Here is an 18,879-nt window from a genome sequence, read left to right as displayed (position 1 = left end):
ACACACAGGGGCTTACCTAATAAGTTATAAAGCTGTACAATTTGCATAAGTTAATAGTTTTGGTTATTGTTTGTATTCCATATTTTAAAGTTTGATAGTGTTTTAAGATAATGGTATGTATCTAGAAGTGATTTTAAATATAAAATTATGAATAGAACATTTTGCTAAAATAATGAATGTTTTAATTATATCTTGTGAATTTTGGAGAAATGTGGATGCCAGACTACTACAACTACTACTATTATTATTAGTATTATTATTATTATTATTATTAATTTATTATTATTATTATTATTATTTATTATTATTATTATTATTATTATTATTATTATTATTATTATTATTATTAACCAGACAAAGCTGTTCACACTCCGCCCAGCAGGTGGCGGTAGTTTAACTCTTTGTGACTGTGGAGGTCACCAAACTGCTCGGTGGTGTTGAGGCGCAGGTCGCACCGCGCCAGTGAAAACTTGCCCACAAATGTAAGCTAACTGCTGACTTATTTTGCTCTTGTCAGGACTTTAACAGGCTGCAAAGCCTAGTTTCAGCATTTTTCATTGGTCTTACCCTTAAAGAAAGTGGAGTCACCCAAATGAAAAGGTAATGTAACGTGATGTTGTCACCGAGCCCTGCAGTCATGGTTGCTAACCAGAAATTGCCCTCACCTTACTTCGCTTTTACTTAGCTGTAACGTTATTTTAACACAAGGCCAAAGACGGTAGCTAGTGCAAACTTTAGCTGGAAATAATCTCAAGATGTCTTTTTATGATAACATATTTTGAGTTTCGTATTGTCGCACTGCCTAAAGCTAACTAGCAAACCATTTCTCTGCTAAATTGAAGCCGACCTACTAGCAAACAGTCGGTAGAGCTAACCAGCTAATGCTAACATTAGCAAGCTAGGTGAAGAGATACTAAAGCCAAACTAACCTCCTATCAAAGGTAGTGCAAACTCTGAGTTCACTGTGCTTTCAACACTGTGCAGCAGGTTGGTTGACTGAATTATACATCTCTAGTTTCTGTTAAAATGAGTCAAAAATCTGCACAACTCTAGGTGGACCATAACAGCACTCGTTTTGAGACTCCTACTCATTGAAATGTTAACCTTCTGCTGTTCATGTAGCTAATGTTTCTGCATACTTAAACGTGTGTCTACATGCATTTACTTGTTTCTGCGTACATTTATACTTTGAAATATCTAAAGAGACATTCTCCTCTTAAATCCAGGTTTGGAAATTTTGGTGCCCCTGAGGGTTAAAACAACATTTCAGAAAACACCACAACATTTCTCCAAACAAAACATTTAAAAACGACTTTTCACAAAACACCACCATTTGAAATGTTGTAGTGTTTTGTGAAATTTTATTTTCTTTAATTAAATGTTACATTGTCGTAAAAATAAGTAGTAACGTTTTGTTTTGGGACATGTACTGTTTTCTGATATGTTCTGACCCAGAGTGCCACTGTAGAAAATTAACTGTTTTGTCTAGGACATTTCTATAACTAGGATTTTAGGACATTTCAAAGATTCTTGGAACTTTCTAGGCTTTCTGGACCTCTGTCGGATTCGGAGGATCCTCCACTGGCACTTGTTTGATAAACAAACTCTATTTTGATGGTTTCTAATGCACCCTGCTACCTCATATACACTAAAAGTACAAAAACAATTCCCAGTGTCCCTGACAGGTGGCCCAGTGGGGCCACCTGTCAGGGACCAGATTTAGCCTGGGGGCCATAAGTTGAGTATCATGATGTTAGACAGTTACACAGGAATTGCATTGCTCAGCAACAGCTTGGGTCCACGCAGACAACAGTAGGAAAATAACAAAAGGGCCCAATTTAGCATGTTGATGTTGTAAAGTTTTAAACAGTGCACAGTGTGGGTCCCCCAAGGTTTGTTTTAAAATAATTACATGTGAGATAAATGATTGTTTGTTTAATATCTAGAGTATGATTTTGGTTTGACATTTTCTTCTTGTGATTTTCCTGCAGGCTTTGACCTCCACTGCACAGCTGGAGTTGCTGTGAGATGATGCAGTCAAACAGGTCTGAGTACGGTCACAAGCGGCACTACAGCGACAGAAGCTCCAAGCAGTGGGATGACTATGATGACAGATGGGAAGACAGGCGTGAACCTCACAGAGTTATACCGCAGGATTCCTATCAGAATTATGGTGGTGATGGACACAGTAGCACGGAGAGGACAAGGATAAGTAGAGAGTACAGTGACTCACCTACGAGGCTGTACAGCAAAGACTCATTGAACAGAGACTGGAGCAGAGATGGAAAGAGCTCAGTGAGGAGACGCAAGTCTCCACCTGACTGGGGTACTTCTGAAAAACGGCGAAGGTATACAGAGGATGATAAAGATGATTACAGATACAGGCGTGAGCCTGAGGATAAAACAAACAGGCGTTCACCAGACGTTTTTTCACGTGAACATGTAACCAAGGACTTTAAACATACAATAAGGCAGGAAGAGGATTTCAAATACAGAAAAACACCTCAAGACTCCAGACACAGATATCGACATGAGGAGGTCACCTATCGACAACAACATGATGATTTAAGTTTCAGAGAATCGTCTGGATATCACAGAGATAGAGATGGCCATGAAAGGAGCAAAGACTGTTCACAAGAGAGGACACGATCACACTCTACGAAGGTTAGTGACAAAAAAACGTTTTAGGAATTTTATCGGATTTGGAGGATCCTCCACAGCCTCTTTTATGATCAATAAACTCTATTTTGATCTTTTTTTAATGCACTTTGGCACCTTACGTATACTAAAAGTACAAAAACAATTCCCAATGTGAATCACTTTATTTTTATTGTGAATTAGAAAATTGCCTGTCAGGGACCAGATTTAGCCCATGGGTCTTAAGTTGAGGATCAGCACCAGAATTGCATCACTCAGCAACAAAAGCAAAAGAATAAGGAGTGCATTTCGCATGTTAATGTTGTTAAGTTTGAAACAGTACACAATCTGGGTCCCCTTTGGTCTGTTTCAAAATAATTACATGTGAGATAAGTGATTTTTTATAATATCTGTGATCTCGGTTTGGCTTATCAATCTTTGGGAACTCCACTTCATGATTGTAAAGCACATTTTCTTATGATTTTGTGTTCGCATCAGTGTAAGGCTTGTTAGTTTACATTAAATGCATTTTTTTTTTAAAGAGTTTTTTTTTTTGGCATTTTAGCCTTTATTAGATAGGACAGATCAACAGCGTGAAAGGGAGAGAGAGAGAGTGGGGACGACATGCAGCAGAGGGCCTCAAGCGGAAGTCGAGCCCGTGGCCGCTGCAGCAAGGACACTGCCCTTATTCATGGGGGGCCTGCTCTATCCACTCAGCCACCGACGCCCCACATTAAATGCATTTTAGTTACATTTTCTTCCCTGTCAAACAGAGTTATGCCAAACCCAGAGAGAGGGATGACAGCCCCTTCACAGATCATGAGGATTATCGTCAGGAAAGAAGGTTTCCATTAAACGGATCAAGTGGACAGGTGGGTTTGTTTCAGATGTGGCAGTTGGGACCACCTTTATCAAAAGCGAGCGGGCAGATTCACTCAGATGATGTGTGTTATCATTTTCTCCAAATACTGATTTTATTCACTTTGAAGTAGTGTGTGTCAATGAGAAGATCTTAACTGGAAGTTTCTTTTCCAACTGGATCACAAAAATGTATTCAGCTAATGGAGACTGTTACTAAAATGCTCAGTTATTACATAGCCAGACTGAGTGTGTCTTCCATTCACTTGATGACAGAAAGCAATAATCGCAGTCATATGATTTCTTCAACTTCCTCCTAGTTGTCTTAATAATCATCAGCATTTACTGGAAGAAAAAGCAGCAGATCAAGCTGACGAGTCACATTTATTGTGGTGGTTTCTCTGTAGCCCCCAAATTTACACCATTTGAACTAACCATGGAGCGCTTTACAACAGCCTGACACAAAAGTAGAAACCCAGCCTAATAACCCTACCAATCGTCCTGGTCCAAGTTTTCAGTCAATTCCATATTTTACGGTTGTATTTTTCAAACAAATAGTTTGTTTAGAACTGAAATTAACAAATGTTTCGATGATCTGAATGCAGATGGTTAGCCAAGACACTATCTATCATTCGCACTTGTATCTATCAGTTGGCTCCAGCTGAGCTGACCACTTGTGTTTGTTACTGCCCATTTACACTACAAAGGTCGGAGGGGCCCCTCGCACGGTTATTACGTCCACACTCTTGCCGGCTGCTTGCTAGCATACGCAGTATTTATGTTAGTGGTTGTTTTTCTGCAGCTGGCGATATAGCTTAAAGCAGAAATTAACACATCTCCTTCCATAGAGCAAAACGATTGATTGTCACTTTTTCCAACAAAACAGTCACCACATCCTGCATCGTTGACAGAGTACTTATTAGGAAAGCCTCAGCACGTAGTAGTATTTACTCTATGAAAGATGTAAGGTAAAATGTATCCCAGACAACCTCAGCAAGTGGTTGAATAATCTGATTACAATGTGTTTTGGGGGTGGTTTATACTAGTATTTAACGTTGTCCACTTGTAATCTAATCACCCGAGACACATGTTATACCAGGTATAGACAAATCCTGGAGAGTACCAGAAGCAAACAAGTCGCCTTTACTGCGGTGGCGTCGCCCTCCCTCCTTGGTGCATTTGCATGCAAGCTGTACTGAGAAGTGTACAATTTTCTACTTTTAACTTCACTTTTTGTTTAATGTTGCTTTTGAAAACGTTGTCTAGGAGTTCTGGGAGAACCTGTGCATCTCTCGGCTGCTTCAGCAGCAGTAGAAAACTTCAACTTTAGAAAAAAAACCCCTGAAAAAATATACACACCCTTACTTCATGAAGAGCGCCCCTGTCTGACACCATACAGTCTGCACAGATTCCCGGGGCATGCAGGAGACCAGGGTGTTTGCCAGAAATGGATCAAGAATATTAACAGACAGGACTTCGTTTCCAATAACAGCAGCAGTTTTTGTTAAGTCAGTCTCTATTTATCTGACAGTGACTAGCATGCAGCTGCCCAGCCTAACGTGGTGAAACAAGTAATGTCAGCTAAGTTAACACTGCGTACTGAGGCGAAGACGTTGTGCTGGGGCTGCAGTGGTCGCACAGAATAAATTAACTCAATCAACTAATTGTGGTGTTATTATAAAATATAACGCTATTTGCTCTAACTTGGGTAACCTAATGACCACAAAGTAAAAATCACTCGGTCGGCATCATAAACCGAACACGTCCAACAGTAAATAAAGTAATGCAACCCCTTATTGATTGTGCTTGCTAACGTTTACTAGTAACTCTAATCACATTACATTACAACACTTCATCACTTGATTATATTAATATGTCAATTTGAATAACATTAAAATGGCCATCCATATAAAGTACCTTCATCAGCAACTGGGGGACACTGCCTAACGCCATCAGTCCAACTCCCGATGCTGTTGTCATCGTTACGTTATACTGTTATTGTTTAATAGGCTGCAGGCAGCAGGCAATTGCCACTGCAGTAATGGCGGCGCCGCTAGATGGCGGAAAACACATATTGGTCGCTGGATTTGTCTATAATCAGGGCCCAGGACTGCAGACGTAAGTTCCATAAACATCTTCTGTGTGTTTCCCATCAGTCTTTTGAGAGTGATGTCACCAACCAAAGTGCTGCTGTTCTTGAGCAGAAGTCAGCCGTGGGTTTCCAACGTTTTCTCGAAGTGCTCAACAAGGGTGTGAATGTCGCCACACTCACCAAGATAGTGACTCAGCCCTCTGAGGAAGCACATGAACAACCACGTTCTCCGACTCCTTTCATAAACACTGATCGTCGGTGGTCTCCAGATTACACTGGAAGGCAACAGGGAAGCCACCAAAGTACCAGCCACTGGAGTGAGAGCGAGCAATCCCAGAGACCCGCATCTCCACAGCCTTGTCACAGGTCCTTCAGCCCAAAGGGGCGCTCTCAACCTGATGAGCAGTTGTTGCAAAGAGGTGACGCAGAACAGAGATACCTCAGCTCCAACAGTAGATCCAGGTCTCCCGCCATGGTGGAAAAGAGAACACTGACACCAGAAGACGAGCACAAGCACAGGCAGATGCAGGATGTTTTGCAAGCCATTGGCATGAATTTAGGATTTGAGGAACTGGGCCAGATGTCACATCGGATCCAGGAGCGGTTATACGGAAAGAAGGACAGTGGCGGTGGTCGCCATCGTAGGGGGAGCAGAGAAAGGGACATAAGACGAGCCTGTTCACCAAGACAGAGAAGTAGATCATCATCAAGCAGGTCTAGTTTTAGCCCGTTAAATCAGGAATACTACAAGAGAAAAGACTCGTATAGTGCTGAGAGGAATGTAAAAGAGGAACACCAAGCACAGGTACATGAAGCTGTTGAATATGTCCAGCAGAGCAGCAGCAGCACTTTAAACGAGAGTGAGAAATGTGTAACTTACTCCCAGGAGAGCGCTGCATGTCCAGCATTTTCTCAAAACTCTACATACACTTTGTCAAAGCCTTCGACTGCACCTGTAATCCCGATGTACTCGGTAAACAGTTCACCGCTGCCATATCAAACCCTCCCTCCAGCCCCGCGTCCAGCTCTACCTCTTGTCCTCCCTTCAGCTCTGCCTCCAAACTTGTCCCACCTTGGACCCAGTCTTTTCTTGCCTCGCCCGCCTCCCTTTTTCCCATACCCCCGTGTCCCACCTTTGACCATCTTTCCTGGAGTGCTCGCGCAAACAAGGCACCTACTCCCACAAAACTTGAGCTCTCCACCCTTGTTAAATCTGCCAGGTATTAATCCGATTCAGCCTCTCATCACCACGCAAAAGTCAAAAACACTGTCAAGGCCTCGCTGTTTGCAAGTCATTGAAACAAAGCAACCTGGATGAAGATGTTTGTATAATCTGGTGTAGTTTAAAAATGATCTTTTTGCCTCTGGATTATAGTAGAAGATCTTGATAAAATAAACATTTGGGTCCTCATGGAGTTCAGTTTTAACCATAAAACACCCGTGAGCATCATGCTGGAGAAAATCTACGTTTGCACGCAACTTGTCTAGCGGCAGCAAAAAGCAAGCAATCAAATAAACAGACAACAATTTAATTTACAAACGTATGTCGTGTTGAAACTCTGTCTGCTGTTATACCCATAGCACAATATCATGCTCAAGAAGAACACAGTGCTGTGTGAAGAAAGTGTTTGTTTTCTGAAAATGTTCTTTTCTCAACATTGTTTAAACACCACACTTTGAATTATTATAACTTTTGTTGAAATTATGATTGTCCCCAGAGGCCTTTTTGTAGGAAACAGGCCATAATCTTGATGAATCTGCAACATACACCAGTGCTCAGTCTTCAGAAGGTGTTGGCTAACACACGACTACAAAATATGCTCTACACGTCTCTTAATGCTTCTCTGTCAGGTTGACTTGTTTTCTTTTTGTGTGCACATGCAGAAGACAATTTTGTAAATATTTGAATAGGAGGGTATTAAATACAATATTCCTAAGTGAAGGGCTAAGAGCTGTTTATTTTCACCATTTTTCTTGACTATATTGTGAAGGGGGGAAGAAAACGTGTCAGAAGAAGCAATCATTGGATGAGACTGTCATGCACAAAAGTTGAATTGTCACATGAAATGCTGCTCCTTGGCACAATATATTCAGTAATTGGCTTCCAAACTATGATCGATCTATTTAATTTGATAAATCCATTTCTACAAGATTATACCACAAACAAGCATAGGTGTGCAGATATCTGTTAATAGAGATTACCATCTCCATACTAAGCAGGTTAATCACATGTTGCATATGTTATCTACAATATACAATATAATTTGTATAGAACCAATTCTTTGAAAAATGGGACTAGGATTGTTTCTCTTTATCTAACATCTATGTAGCTAAAGTGTGTGTGTGCATGTGTGTGTGTTCTTACCCATGTTACCCACATTTGGGAAAGGTGGACTTCTTCACATTAGGGCTACAAGATTACTGATTGATCTACGGAGTAATGAAAACCGATTAATTGTATGTTTGCCTCAAGTCATTGACTGTTGACTATAATAGATTGTATTTTTTAGATGTATTTTTACTTCACAAAGTTTAAGAATTGATCAGTTCCATTTTAGCTCTGTCAAATCGTCAGACAAGCTCGGACAGGTGAATGCAGAGCTCCTTACACATGGCACTATAATGAACTAAGAAAAGGTCAACTCCCATATGTGCCACTCCTCAGAAGCCAGAAAACAAAGAACTAATAGGTAAAATGCAATCTTTATTTACTGAAAAAAAAATCTTGTTTGCAGGCAATTGCATTGACATTTTCTCAGCAAGATTATTACAGTTAATTAAACTAAGTGTGAAAAAAAACATTTTAGGTAATTAAAATAAAAAGTTGAATTTGAAAGACATTTTTTTTATGTTTATTAAAATCTAGAAGACTGAGTCAATCATCTTAAAAATTGTTATTTGTATTTTAATAACTATGCTAAAATTCTTGTTCCTGGCAAACACCTCCCATATCATAATAATAAAGTTTAAAAATACAAAACAAAAAACTCTGAAACTGACAAAACAAAACTTAAAATCAATAAAAAAATAAAAGCACTTTTTAAACAATAAAACCTAAACTGAAATGAGCAAACCCACTCTGGAAACTAACTAAAAATAAACTGAATTGATATATATATATATATATATATATATATATATATATATATATATATATATATATATATATAGTCTTTATTACACACACACACACACACATATATATATATGTGTGTGTGTGTGTAATAAAGACAATTGTTGAAAAACACCAAGAAAAGGACATTTAAGCAACATCATACATTTTTATTACTAAAATAAAGGACGATATCTAATGTCTCAGTGTTATCTAATAATTTAAATACGCTATATATGTATAATATATATTATATTACATATATATTTGGATAATTTGTGTTGTGTCGGTACTCCGTCCAGCGGGGTGGCGCTGTTGATATCTATGTCCAACACCAACGAAGAAGTCAGAGCATTTTTGTTTTTGGCACCACTTTAGCTAAAGCTAAATCCCAACATTAACGGTTGTCCTTGCATTTTGCTGAAGCCTACTAAAGGTCAGTTTTTACATTCCCCTATCCAAGTGCTTCGTTTTCGTGATAAGAGCATTAAAATAAGACTTTTTCTGCAATGCGAGAAGGGGGAACTAGTTTGAGCCGCTGAAGTAGTACAGTCTGTTAGCTGCCAAGCTAAGCTAGCTAAAGCTATCTAAAAACTGCACGTCAGTTTCGCTGCAATAACAGCGCCCTGGATGTTGTGGTTTCAAGCCAAATGCTTTGTCCTTGCTTAAAATATGACAGTATTGAAACAGTTAAGGTCTTCAGTACTGACAGAATTGTGTTAGCAGTCATTACGTGGGGGCTTGTCCAAAAGATAGCTCACCCCCAAATCCAAAATACAGTTTCCCACTAACCTATAGTGCTGTTATCAATCTAAGTTTTTTTGGGTGTGAGTTGCACAATGTTGGAGATATCTGTCATCTCTCAAATATAATGGAACTAAATGACACAGAGCCAGAAACTTAGATTGTAAAACTCAACAGCAATGTATTTTTCTAGAAACTTTGACCTGGTTACTCAAGATAATCCACAGACCAGAAATAGGACTACAAGAAAAGGGAAAAATGTGTATTTCTGATTTTAGGATCAACTGATCAGTCTGCATACAGGTATGTTCCAGTTAATTTAAAGTAATTTCTTCACATTTTTTGCAGAGAGTGTACTGGCTCCATAAACTTAAAGAGAGACTGACCAAAGGATGAATCCACTTGACTGGGATGCTGTTCGAACACTTCAAAGAAATTGGCACCCAAATCACCAGAATGATGTTCATAACAGCATGGAGAACTCATCAAGAACTAGTAATAACTGGGACCCTCACTGTGATTACTCAAGACATACTGCTGATGAAGCACATAGCAGCAGGATGGTGGTGAATGTAGACAGGAAGAGACTCTCTCCTCCCCCTCATAACTTCTACATGAAGGAATCAGACCTGGAGGACCCAGACGGAGCACCAGTTGAAATAGAAGAGGATGATCCAGAGCTGATAAGAAAGTGTAGAGAGCTCAGAGAGATCGAGGAGAGGATTATGCTGAAAAAAGCTGCTATTGCCCTAAAAACAGTTGAACCTTTTGTGAGGAAGACGGCACCTCCAGACTTTTCTCCTGATAAACAACCAGCCACATGCAAAGGTGCATCTCTTAAAGACAGGGTGAATGTAATTTTGCAGCAGCGACATCCTTTTGGGTTTTTCTCAAAGGTTAGTAATAAATTAATGGATCACATAATTGATCAGCTGTTTAGAGTTGAGAATACAGTGCTTTTCAGTTTGCAGACACCCAATGCTTTGTAATAATATACTATATGCTGTATTTCCAACTTGTTTTTCAGGTGCATTTACCTAAAGAGAGAATGAACTCCTCCAGCCTGCAGGACGACCATCCCCTGAAGCTCAGAGTGAAGGCGCTAATGAAGCAGAGATCGATGGATTCGTGTGTTTTGTCAGCGAACAGAGAGGTTTGTAATATTTTTTTCCCCTTTACGCTGAGAAGACAACCACCAGTTTCACATTATATATAATAATCATATAGATGAATCTAAAAAATATACAAAAACTAAATTATAGAACACACAAAAGCACTCATGAAATTAGACTTAATGGTCATCAAACACACCTATCTATTACTACTACAACTAATGTTCTTTACTAGGGCAACATGAAATAAGGAAAATGTGATATGCGGTAAGATTGTTGAGTATCATGATAATTTTATTTGTGATAAATAAACAGCTCTGCCTCACTGATACTTCCAGTATGCTGCCAAATACAATTGGCATATTGTAGTGTGTGTGTATATATATATATATATATATATATATATATATATATGTATACACACACACAGTTGAGCAACATCTTCTTGTTTTAATAAATTACTGATTTCACAAAAAGCAATGTTTCTGTTTATCTGACCTTTCCCAGGTCCCTGACGTCATACAGCCTTCTACCAGCCAAAGAGTTACCTCAGCAGCCACAGAGGACAGCAGCGTCAACGAAGGTTTCCAGCGCTTCCTCAGGGTGCTCAACAAAGGTGTGGACATGGACGTGGAGTTTTCTACCAGCCAAAGCGTTACTTCGCCAGTCATGGAGGACAGCAGTGTCAGCAAGGGTTTCCAGCGCTTCCTCAGCGTGCTCAACAAAGGCGTGGACATGGACTTCCTCAGTAGGATTGTCAACGATGACAGCGAGGACATTCCTTTAGGGAAGGAGGTCCCGAACATTCAGCCCCCTGCTGCAGAGAACAAGTCAGATCCACCCGTTAGTAGTGAGAGCCAGCGATCTAATAGTGGAGCCTCACTGCCGGGCCGCACTCGGACCAGCAGTGGAAAGAAGACAGACCTGCCCCAGTAAAGAGAGATCCCTCAATGAGAGACTTTCTTTACCTGATGATGACGAGAACAAGAATGACAGAGGTTATAGCTCTAGCAGTCAATCCAGGTCTCCTTTGGCAGTAAGGAAGAAGAAAAGAGAAGAAGACAAACCGAAGGTGAAGGAGCAGAGTGAACAGCTCCAGAACATTCTTAAAACTCTGGGGTTGAGCTTGGAAGTGGAAGATATGAACAAATTAGCAGACAGGACTCAGGAGAGGCTGTACGGGAAGAAGCATGAAGACACACGGACCGACAGCAGAGGGGAGCAGCAGAGGGGCACCCCAAGACATTACAGTAACTCCTCCTCTTCTTCCTCCTCCTTCTCCTCAAGGTCTAGAAGTTTCAGTTCTAGTCCCTCTCGCTCCTGCAGCAGAGACTCAAGACGAAGGCGTGAACGCAGCTGCTCGAGAGACAGAAGAAAAGATGAACTGACACAACAAGACGGTAACCAGTACAGCGAAGATGCACAGAGCTACAGGGACAAAGACAAAAATGTCTCCACAGAAATTTCTAGTTATCAGCATCCATATCCGCAAAACCAAACGTATCCCCCTCCCCATCCTGCTGCTTTTCCTACATATCCAGATTACACTTTGCCCCACGGCTCACAGTACGTTGCCTACCACAGTGACACTTACAGCCACGCTACAAACTCTTACTTGCCACACTCTCAGGCTGCCATTCCTCCCTCAAATTATTCCAGCCGCTATGCTTATCCAGAAAACGCCTACAATCAATTTCCTGTCCAATCACATGCTATCTACCCTGGTACTGAAGACATTAACTTGCTTTTGAATCCAGACCTGTCTACAAGTGAAGGCCAAACTGGATCCTATTCTGGCCCTCGCTGCCTGCAGGTCATCAGCACGAAGCAGCAAAGAGCTGGAAGCTGCTTAAAGAGACTCACCAAAGGCCACAAGAGGAGGGGGAATCCAGAAACTTGCTGGAAGAGGCAAAAAGCACGTTTTTTAAGGAAAAAAGAGGAGCGGAAACAACAAAAAATTGCAGAAAGAATGGCAAGACAGAGTGCGCTTTCTGTGCAGATGGTGGAGGCTCCGCAGCCCAATAACGATGAAAGCAACTCCAAAGCTGAGCAGTCAGAAGAGGAGAAACGGCCACCAACAGAGGAGGAAGTAAAGGCGAACCTGAGGAAAAAGGTTAGTTGAATGTTTGGTTTTATCAGCGTCTTAGATGAGAAATGTGTAATAAATACAGGCCCGGGGATCTTTAGGATTTCCCAGCAATTTCAGAAGGGAATTTGTGAAGAATTTTAATTTCTCATGGAGTACTGCGCCTTCACATCATTGTCTTTGTACATGTTATTGAGGAATATTTGCATTGTTTTAGGGAATATGCAGACTTGCAACAGACTAAAATGAAACAATAATTTCCATGTTGTTGAATTACTTGTATGTTTCTATTTCTAGCTTGAAGCATTTAACCAGAAGGTGAAGCAAAGAGTCTCACAGCCAGCCCCATCCATAACCTCTGGTGACCTCTGGTGACCTCTGGTGACCTCTGGACTGGTTTAGGTAAGTACCCTGAAGTGTGAGACCTGACTGAGTGACCATGTGACTTAAATGAAGAATTGGAAGCTTGATACATGTCTAATGTAGGGCTGGGCAATATATTGATATTTTATCCATATTGTGTTGTGAGATTAAATATTGTTTTAGATTTTGTATATATATTAGTATTGCATTGCATGTGTTGTCTCTTCCTGGTTTTAAAGGCTGCATTACAGTAAATCGATGTTATCTGAACTCACCAGACTGTTCTAGCTGTTCTGTTATGTTTCTTTACCCACTTAGTCATCATATCCACATTACTTATGATTATGTATAAAAAATCTCATTGTGGAAGTATTTTGTGAGCACCAAAAGTCAATCCTACAATATTATCACAATATTATCTCAACATGGATATGGAAGGTTTTTGGTAAAAAAAAATTATATTTGATTTTCTCCATATCGCCCAGTCCTATTTGTAAGTACTAATCAAATCAAAATTGAACTAAGTAATTTACCAGAATTCTTAAATGATGATACCCATTTAATAGGTAATATGTTTTATTCTATTATGCTTCTTTTTAGGGTTAAAAACCAATTTTAACCAACAAAACATCACAGAAAATGTTTGTCTTCTTCACAGAAATCATTGTGTCGTAATGTAGAATTAATTGTATGACATTTGAATAATGTCATCATGAACATGAACACATGTCAGCAGCATTAAGTAACTGTCATTTTAGTGTCTTGTTTTAAGTTTTATTTTTCTCCTTTTGTAGATCTGCAGTTGCAAGACTGAATGATGAACCTGCTGTGAGCCGCCACGGACCATTTGGACGTCATGTTCACGATCATTGCTTACACATGAAGTTAATGGACCATTTAGTATTTCAGTTGTGTGATCAGATTTTCCTGAAATCCTCAAACTGTAATAATAAAATGTTATCTCTGTTATGGGTTTAGACAGATTTTACCTGTTTATGTTCCACATTTCTGTGAATACCACCACTTTGTTACCCAGTTTCTATCCAGCCTTTTTCTATTGGTGCTCTATAGATTTGATCAAATAAAATATGTTTTGCAGGCATTGTCTTAGTTTGGTGATGAAATACATTTATTTTTCATCATAAAAATGGTCAGGTGTAGACATAGACGCAGGCAGCACGTCATGTGCTTTATTCCCCCCTCCCAATGAGAAATTCTTACCAAAAATACACCAACCAAGTTTTCACATAAAAATATTTCATTTTTTGCCCTTATTTAGAAAAAACAAACAAACAGAACAATGTTGCAACTAAGCTTTTTACATGGCAACTTAAACTGAATATTACACTAATATTCCCATTTACATGCACTTGTGCATACTCAGATAAACATTCCCAAACCTAGTTTTTCATGTCAAAATATTGAAATGTGTAAACGCAGCCTCCCTCTTTAATTCCACCTTTAATACCATCTTCTGAGAAAGTTCAGCATTACAATATTTGTGCATACTCAAAGATCTGCTGATATCAAAGTCTTGATATCAGGGGCATGCATCTCTACCTCTATAGCTCTATAGCCTCGCAATCTGTTGGCGAAGTCAGTTTGTGTATAATGCATCCATAACAATGCACATAGCTGACCAGAGCTCACCAAGTGCTCTGGTAAAGAATTGGCTAATGCAATGAAACAATCACATTCATTTATGTGTCAAGATTTATTCATACATTAGGAAACTATAACACGCCCTAAGTATGAAGCACAAGAGCCTATCGACTGCACTGCAAAGCTAATGCTAATGCCAACAGCACAGACAGCACCAATGCACCTCTACAAACTAATACAGTTTTGGTTTGCCGCACATTTGAACTTCTAACAATAACATCCAAGTTTTGCTGCAAAGTAAAATAATAACGAAACCAAAACAAGAACTTCAAAATAAATTACTCAAGTAGTCACGCAGCAGTCTTTGCAACGTCTTATATCACACCTTCTGATGTGTTGCTCTAGTTGATGAAAAAGAGAGTGGTTCATGCTTCGATCTAAAGTTCATCTTTCTCTTCTCCTGGACAGTAGCATGATGCTCTCTGGCCGTTCATGTAGGGTCTGCAGCCCAGAGTCCACACTGTGTTGAACAAGGTGTCGGCTACAGTTTCACACGCTGAGAAGAGAAAGAGACAGAAACATCAATCAGAAGAGCAGTATGTACAAAAGAAGGTAATGCTGACATCCCCCCTGCCTCACTATTTTACAACCTGGACCCTATTTACCAATCAATTTTTCTGTCTAAGTGACTAATGCCTGCAACAGTTTTTGAAATTGGTTCAATGCTGAGCACTTTTAGTGGATGTAAACTGACACTGATCAATATGCTGCAAGGATTACATTGGAGCCTGTTTCATGTTGCTCAGTAATTAAAAAAAATGTACTGATTAGTCACGTAGGCACAAAAATGTGGGAAAATATGGTCTAGGTTGAAAAAAACAGAAGTTACCCTTTAAGCCCACATTCATAAAACTTAAAATGTGATGGAGAAGCAGCCTTCAGATAGACCAGTAATCTTTTCCAATGCTTTCTTTTTTTATTAAAGGAAGTTTACTGAATGTATCACTGGTCAACATGACATGTCGCATCAGACCGTCACATTATGGGTTAACGTAAGTCAGCTCAGGCCATGCTGACAGTTGAAACTACTGTCACCAACTTTATTACTGTTGAATTATCAAAGGTGAAGTTGAGGCAGAATTGTGCTGGAAGATGGGCATGTGCTCAGTGACGTCACCAACCTTCAACTTTTGACACAAAGCCCAGGCTCTTCTTGAGGTCGGAGCAGATGCTGTGGAGGCACCAGCGGAACTTGGAGTCGCAGCGGTACTTGTTGGAGCCGCAGGTGTCGTAACACATATCCAACTGATTGCAGCACTTGGTCATGGCCGGGATGCCCATGTCCATCTGGAGCACAACAAAGGTAATTAATGTGTGTGCATGCAAGTGTGGAAGGTTCACAGGTGTTTTGTTTTAATGTGCACTTTAAATTGTTTTCATTTTTTTTTGCTGCATAAAGTCCCAATAAACATTTGTTTTCCATAATTATTATAATGGTTAATTTAATGATAATGTGCTAAGTAGGCTGAGTAAAAAACTATGTTAAGTTAACAAGTTAAGCTTGGAAGTGGGGCTGATTTGAGATATTAAGGTTAAGAAAGGGATTCAAAGCAAATATTGATAAATCTGTGCGATGTCTTGCTTTTTCAAAAGTCAGACATAGGTTTCATCCCTTTTTTAATCTCTAATAATTCTCATACAGTCCCTTAAAAATTTAGATTCAGCTTTTTTTATACATGTTAATTAAATTCCCAAGTTTGATAAATCCATGTGGGTGTGCCCTCAGTTGACAGAAGCAGCGTACCCCCTCTGGAACAGGAAGACCAAAGAAGTAGGAGCTACATCCGTCTGGTTCTGGCATCTGGTAGCCGGGCCGAGGAATAGGATCTTTACCTGAGAGGGTAAGCAAAGCAAAATATCAGACGTAGGTCATGTTTCGCAGCAGGTCAGTGGAAATGTGCTGCACTGGTCGATAATGGGTTTAAAAGTAGATCCATGTTTGCACATAGAGAAACAAAGTTCAAATATTTGGTTCATCGTGTCATTAGACTCATTCAACAGTCACCGCATGCAACCTCTCCTATCATCTCCGCTGGTCAGAGTCCATGTCCAGGCCCTCTTCAGATGATACCACAGATGATAAGTACAAGATGTAGTAAATCTGATCAAGTGTTAAAGGGACAGTTCACCCATAATCAAAAATAAATATTTTTCCTCTTACTTGAAGTGCTGTTTAATCATCCTGATAGTTTTGATGTGAGCTGCGAAGTGTTTGAGATGTCAGCTGTAGAAATGTCTGTTTTCTCTATAATATAATGGAACTAGATGGCACTCTGCTTGTGGTGCTTAAGGTGCCAAAAAAATACACTAAAAAACCCCAACAAAAACAGAGTAATGTCTCTTTCCAGAAATCATGACCCAGTTACTCAAAATATTCCAAAATAAATATTTGGTTTTTTTTTAAATATTCCTTTTTGTGAGCAGTTTTATGTAGGGACTATTTTCTTTTTACACCCACCAACTGTATCATTGTGTATGTTTTTTTAATGTTTGGATAAACTGTTGCTTAAAATATCACAGCAATATTACATTACAATACTGTATTTGTTTTTCCATACAGGCAATGTCCACATTAACCACCTTATACAACTTAAGATGCAATATGAGCATGTCCCTGGAAAATAATTAAATTAATAACTATTTGTATTTTTAGTAGTTATAATGTAGCAAGTGTAAACATCATTTGGATAAATCAAAATAGAAAGGGTTTAAGATGTAAATGTTAAATCCAATTTAAATAATATTTTGTTTCATTTCTACATCTTAAGTATTGGATATAGAAGACAAAAATAAGAAAAATGATATTTCTGATGAGAGATATTACTTTCTCACTCATGGTGCAAAGCAAATGTTAACAGACGAGGATCTAGTATATTCATATTTACATTCTTATTGTAAAAAACTTAGTAATTAAAAGGTTGCTGTTGGAAATTACCCATATTCAAAACAAGAGGCAGATTATATTAAAATTTGTAGATTTGACCAATTTTATAACAAAATGGAGGAATTATTACACATTTTCCCTGAGAACTTCACCGTTATCAGCTGGAGAATAGGAGACCTTGACTAAACCTTATCCACTGCTGTCATGCATTTCCTCCTTTCAATTAAGATTAAATTATGAAATATGACAAAAAGTAATATATTATTGGAGGAACTCACTGGCTGTTTAATATCAGTAAGCCTAAACCAAACTGCGTTAATGCCACCTCATCCATTTATAACCCACTCACCATATCGACAGCGGTATTGGCACACTCCATCACGTCCCCCCATGAATTCCAGCATGGAGTCAAAGTAGCCGCTGACTGACTCAAAACCGCCTCTGAGGGAGTTCAGTCCCCAGTCCCCGTCCTCGTCCTCTGCCTGCTTGCCATCAGAGGCCTGGTCTGATGGTGGTACTGCTGCAGCTGGGTCCTCAGCCTCCTGGCTGACAGCACTGTGGATGAACAGGCCCAGCAGGAGCAGGAGGGGAGCGACGAGGGCCCAGCGGGTCATTGTGTGGCTCAGTGTGAACAGTTAGAGCTCAGAGACTGAGAGGAAACACAGACACACTCACAGAGGAAACACTGAAACTGTCTGCGTGACCTGAACTTTGAGCCAGATGCAGGGATGGCCTCATATGTGGAGGAACAAAGTCCAGCTTCTATCTCAGCTTTTTGGGCTTGTCTAAGCTTATCACTCACTGACTGATGAGAGGCAGAGTGGGCTCGTTCACCGCTCAGACAGGGGGATTCAATTACAGTTTAATGCCATTCAGCAGATTTAATGTAAAATCAGAGAGCATCATCTCTGTGCTCCACAGCCTGGTTCCTCAAGTCAGTAAATTCATGTGCAAATTGTCTGTTAATATTTGCCGATTAATGAAATTACCTCATGATTCCTCTCATATCTGGTAGCATTTGTCACTGAAACCTCAAAACTCAGCCCAGTGGTTGCAAGAAAGCGTTGGCATTGTGCATTTCTGCAAACAACCGATGCATTGTTTTACGGTTGTTTTTTGGCGACACATCACTGCATTTCCAGTAGCTTTTTGCACCAGCAAATGTGGTTGTTTTTTTGCAGATACATTCCTGCTGTAACAGTGTCACAAATAGATTTTTTTGTTTGACTGAGACATGGCTACTTTTCCTGCTGGAATAGTGCAGAAAAGCAGTTGTTTTTACTAATACACTGATGTCTTCTTCAACTGTGATTGCGCCATTGAAACCAT

The 18,879-nt window shown here is 39.6% G+C and overlaps 4 protein-coding genes across 4 annotated transcripts; 3 read left to right on the top strand and 1 right to left on the bottom strand.

Annotated features, from left to right (window-relative positions):
* The first annotated feature begins 442 nt into the window (after positions 1–442).
* LOC121941516 (cyclin-dependent kinase 12-like) lies at positions 443–7,524 on the top strand. Its single transcript, XM_042484320.1, has 4 exons — positions 443–600; positions 1,992–2,664; positions 3,411–3,509; positions 5,652–7,524. The coding sequence occupies exons 2-4, from the start codon at positions 2,029–2,031 to the stop codon at positions 6,903–6,905; spliced, it is 1,989 nt and encodes a 662-aa protein (XP_042340254.1). The 5' UTR covers positions 443–600; positions 1,992–2,028; the 3' UTR covers positions 6,906–7,524.
* Positions 7,525–9,050: 1,526 nt separating this feature from the next.
* Positions 9,051–11,491, top strand: LOC121941611. Its single transcript, XM_042484436.1, has 4 exons — positions 9,051–9,135; positions 9,792–10,339; positions 10,471–10,596; positions 11,063–11,491. Exons 2-4 carry the CDS (start codon positions 9,836–9,838, stop codon positions 11,489–11,491), a joined length of 1,059 nt encoding a protein of 352 aa, XP_042340370.1. The 5' UTR covers positions 9,051–9,135; positions 9,792–9,835.
* Positions 11,492–11,496: 5 nt separating this feature from the next.
* LOC121941524 lies at positions 11,497–14,102 on the top strand. The gene is made up of 3 exons (XM_042484334.1): positions 11,497–12,668; positions 12,939–13,043; positions 13,799–14,102. Exons 1-2 carry the CDS (start codon positions 11,697–11,699, stop codon positions 13,014–13,016), a joined length of 1,050 nt encoding a protein of 349 aa, XP_042340268.1. The 5' UTR covers positions 11,497–11,696; the 3' UTR covers positions 13,017–13,043; positions 13,799–14,102.
* A 597-nt stretch (positions 14,103–14,699) lies between these two features.
* On the bottom strand, positions 14,700–18,251 carry LOC121941534 (group XIIB secretory phospholipase A2-like protein). The gene is made up of 4 exons (XM_042484347.1): positions 17,900–18,251; positions 16,411–16,499; positions 15,788–15,953; positions 14,700–15,162 (listed from the first exon to the last, which is right to left on the bottom strand). Exons 1-4 carry the CDS (start codon positions 18,162–18,164, stop codon positions 15,044–15,046), a joined length of 639 nt encoding a protein of 212 aa, XP_042340281.1. The 5' UTR covers positions 18,165–18,251; the 3' UTR covers positions 14,700–15,043.
* Positions 18,252–18,879: the final 628 nt, after the last annotated feature.

Source organism: Plectropomus leopardus, chromosome 4 (assembly GCF_008729295.1).
Source record: "Plectropomus leopardus isolate mb chromosome 4, YSFRI_Pleo_2.0, whole genome shotgun sequence".
Lineage (NCBI taxonomy): Eukaryota > Metazoa > Chordata > Actinopteri > Perciformes > Serranidae > Plectropomus > Plectropomus leopardus.
This window is presented reverse-complemented; position numbering and strand designations above follow the sequence as displayed.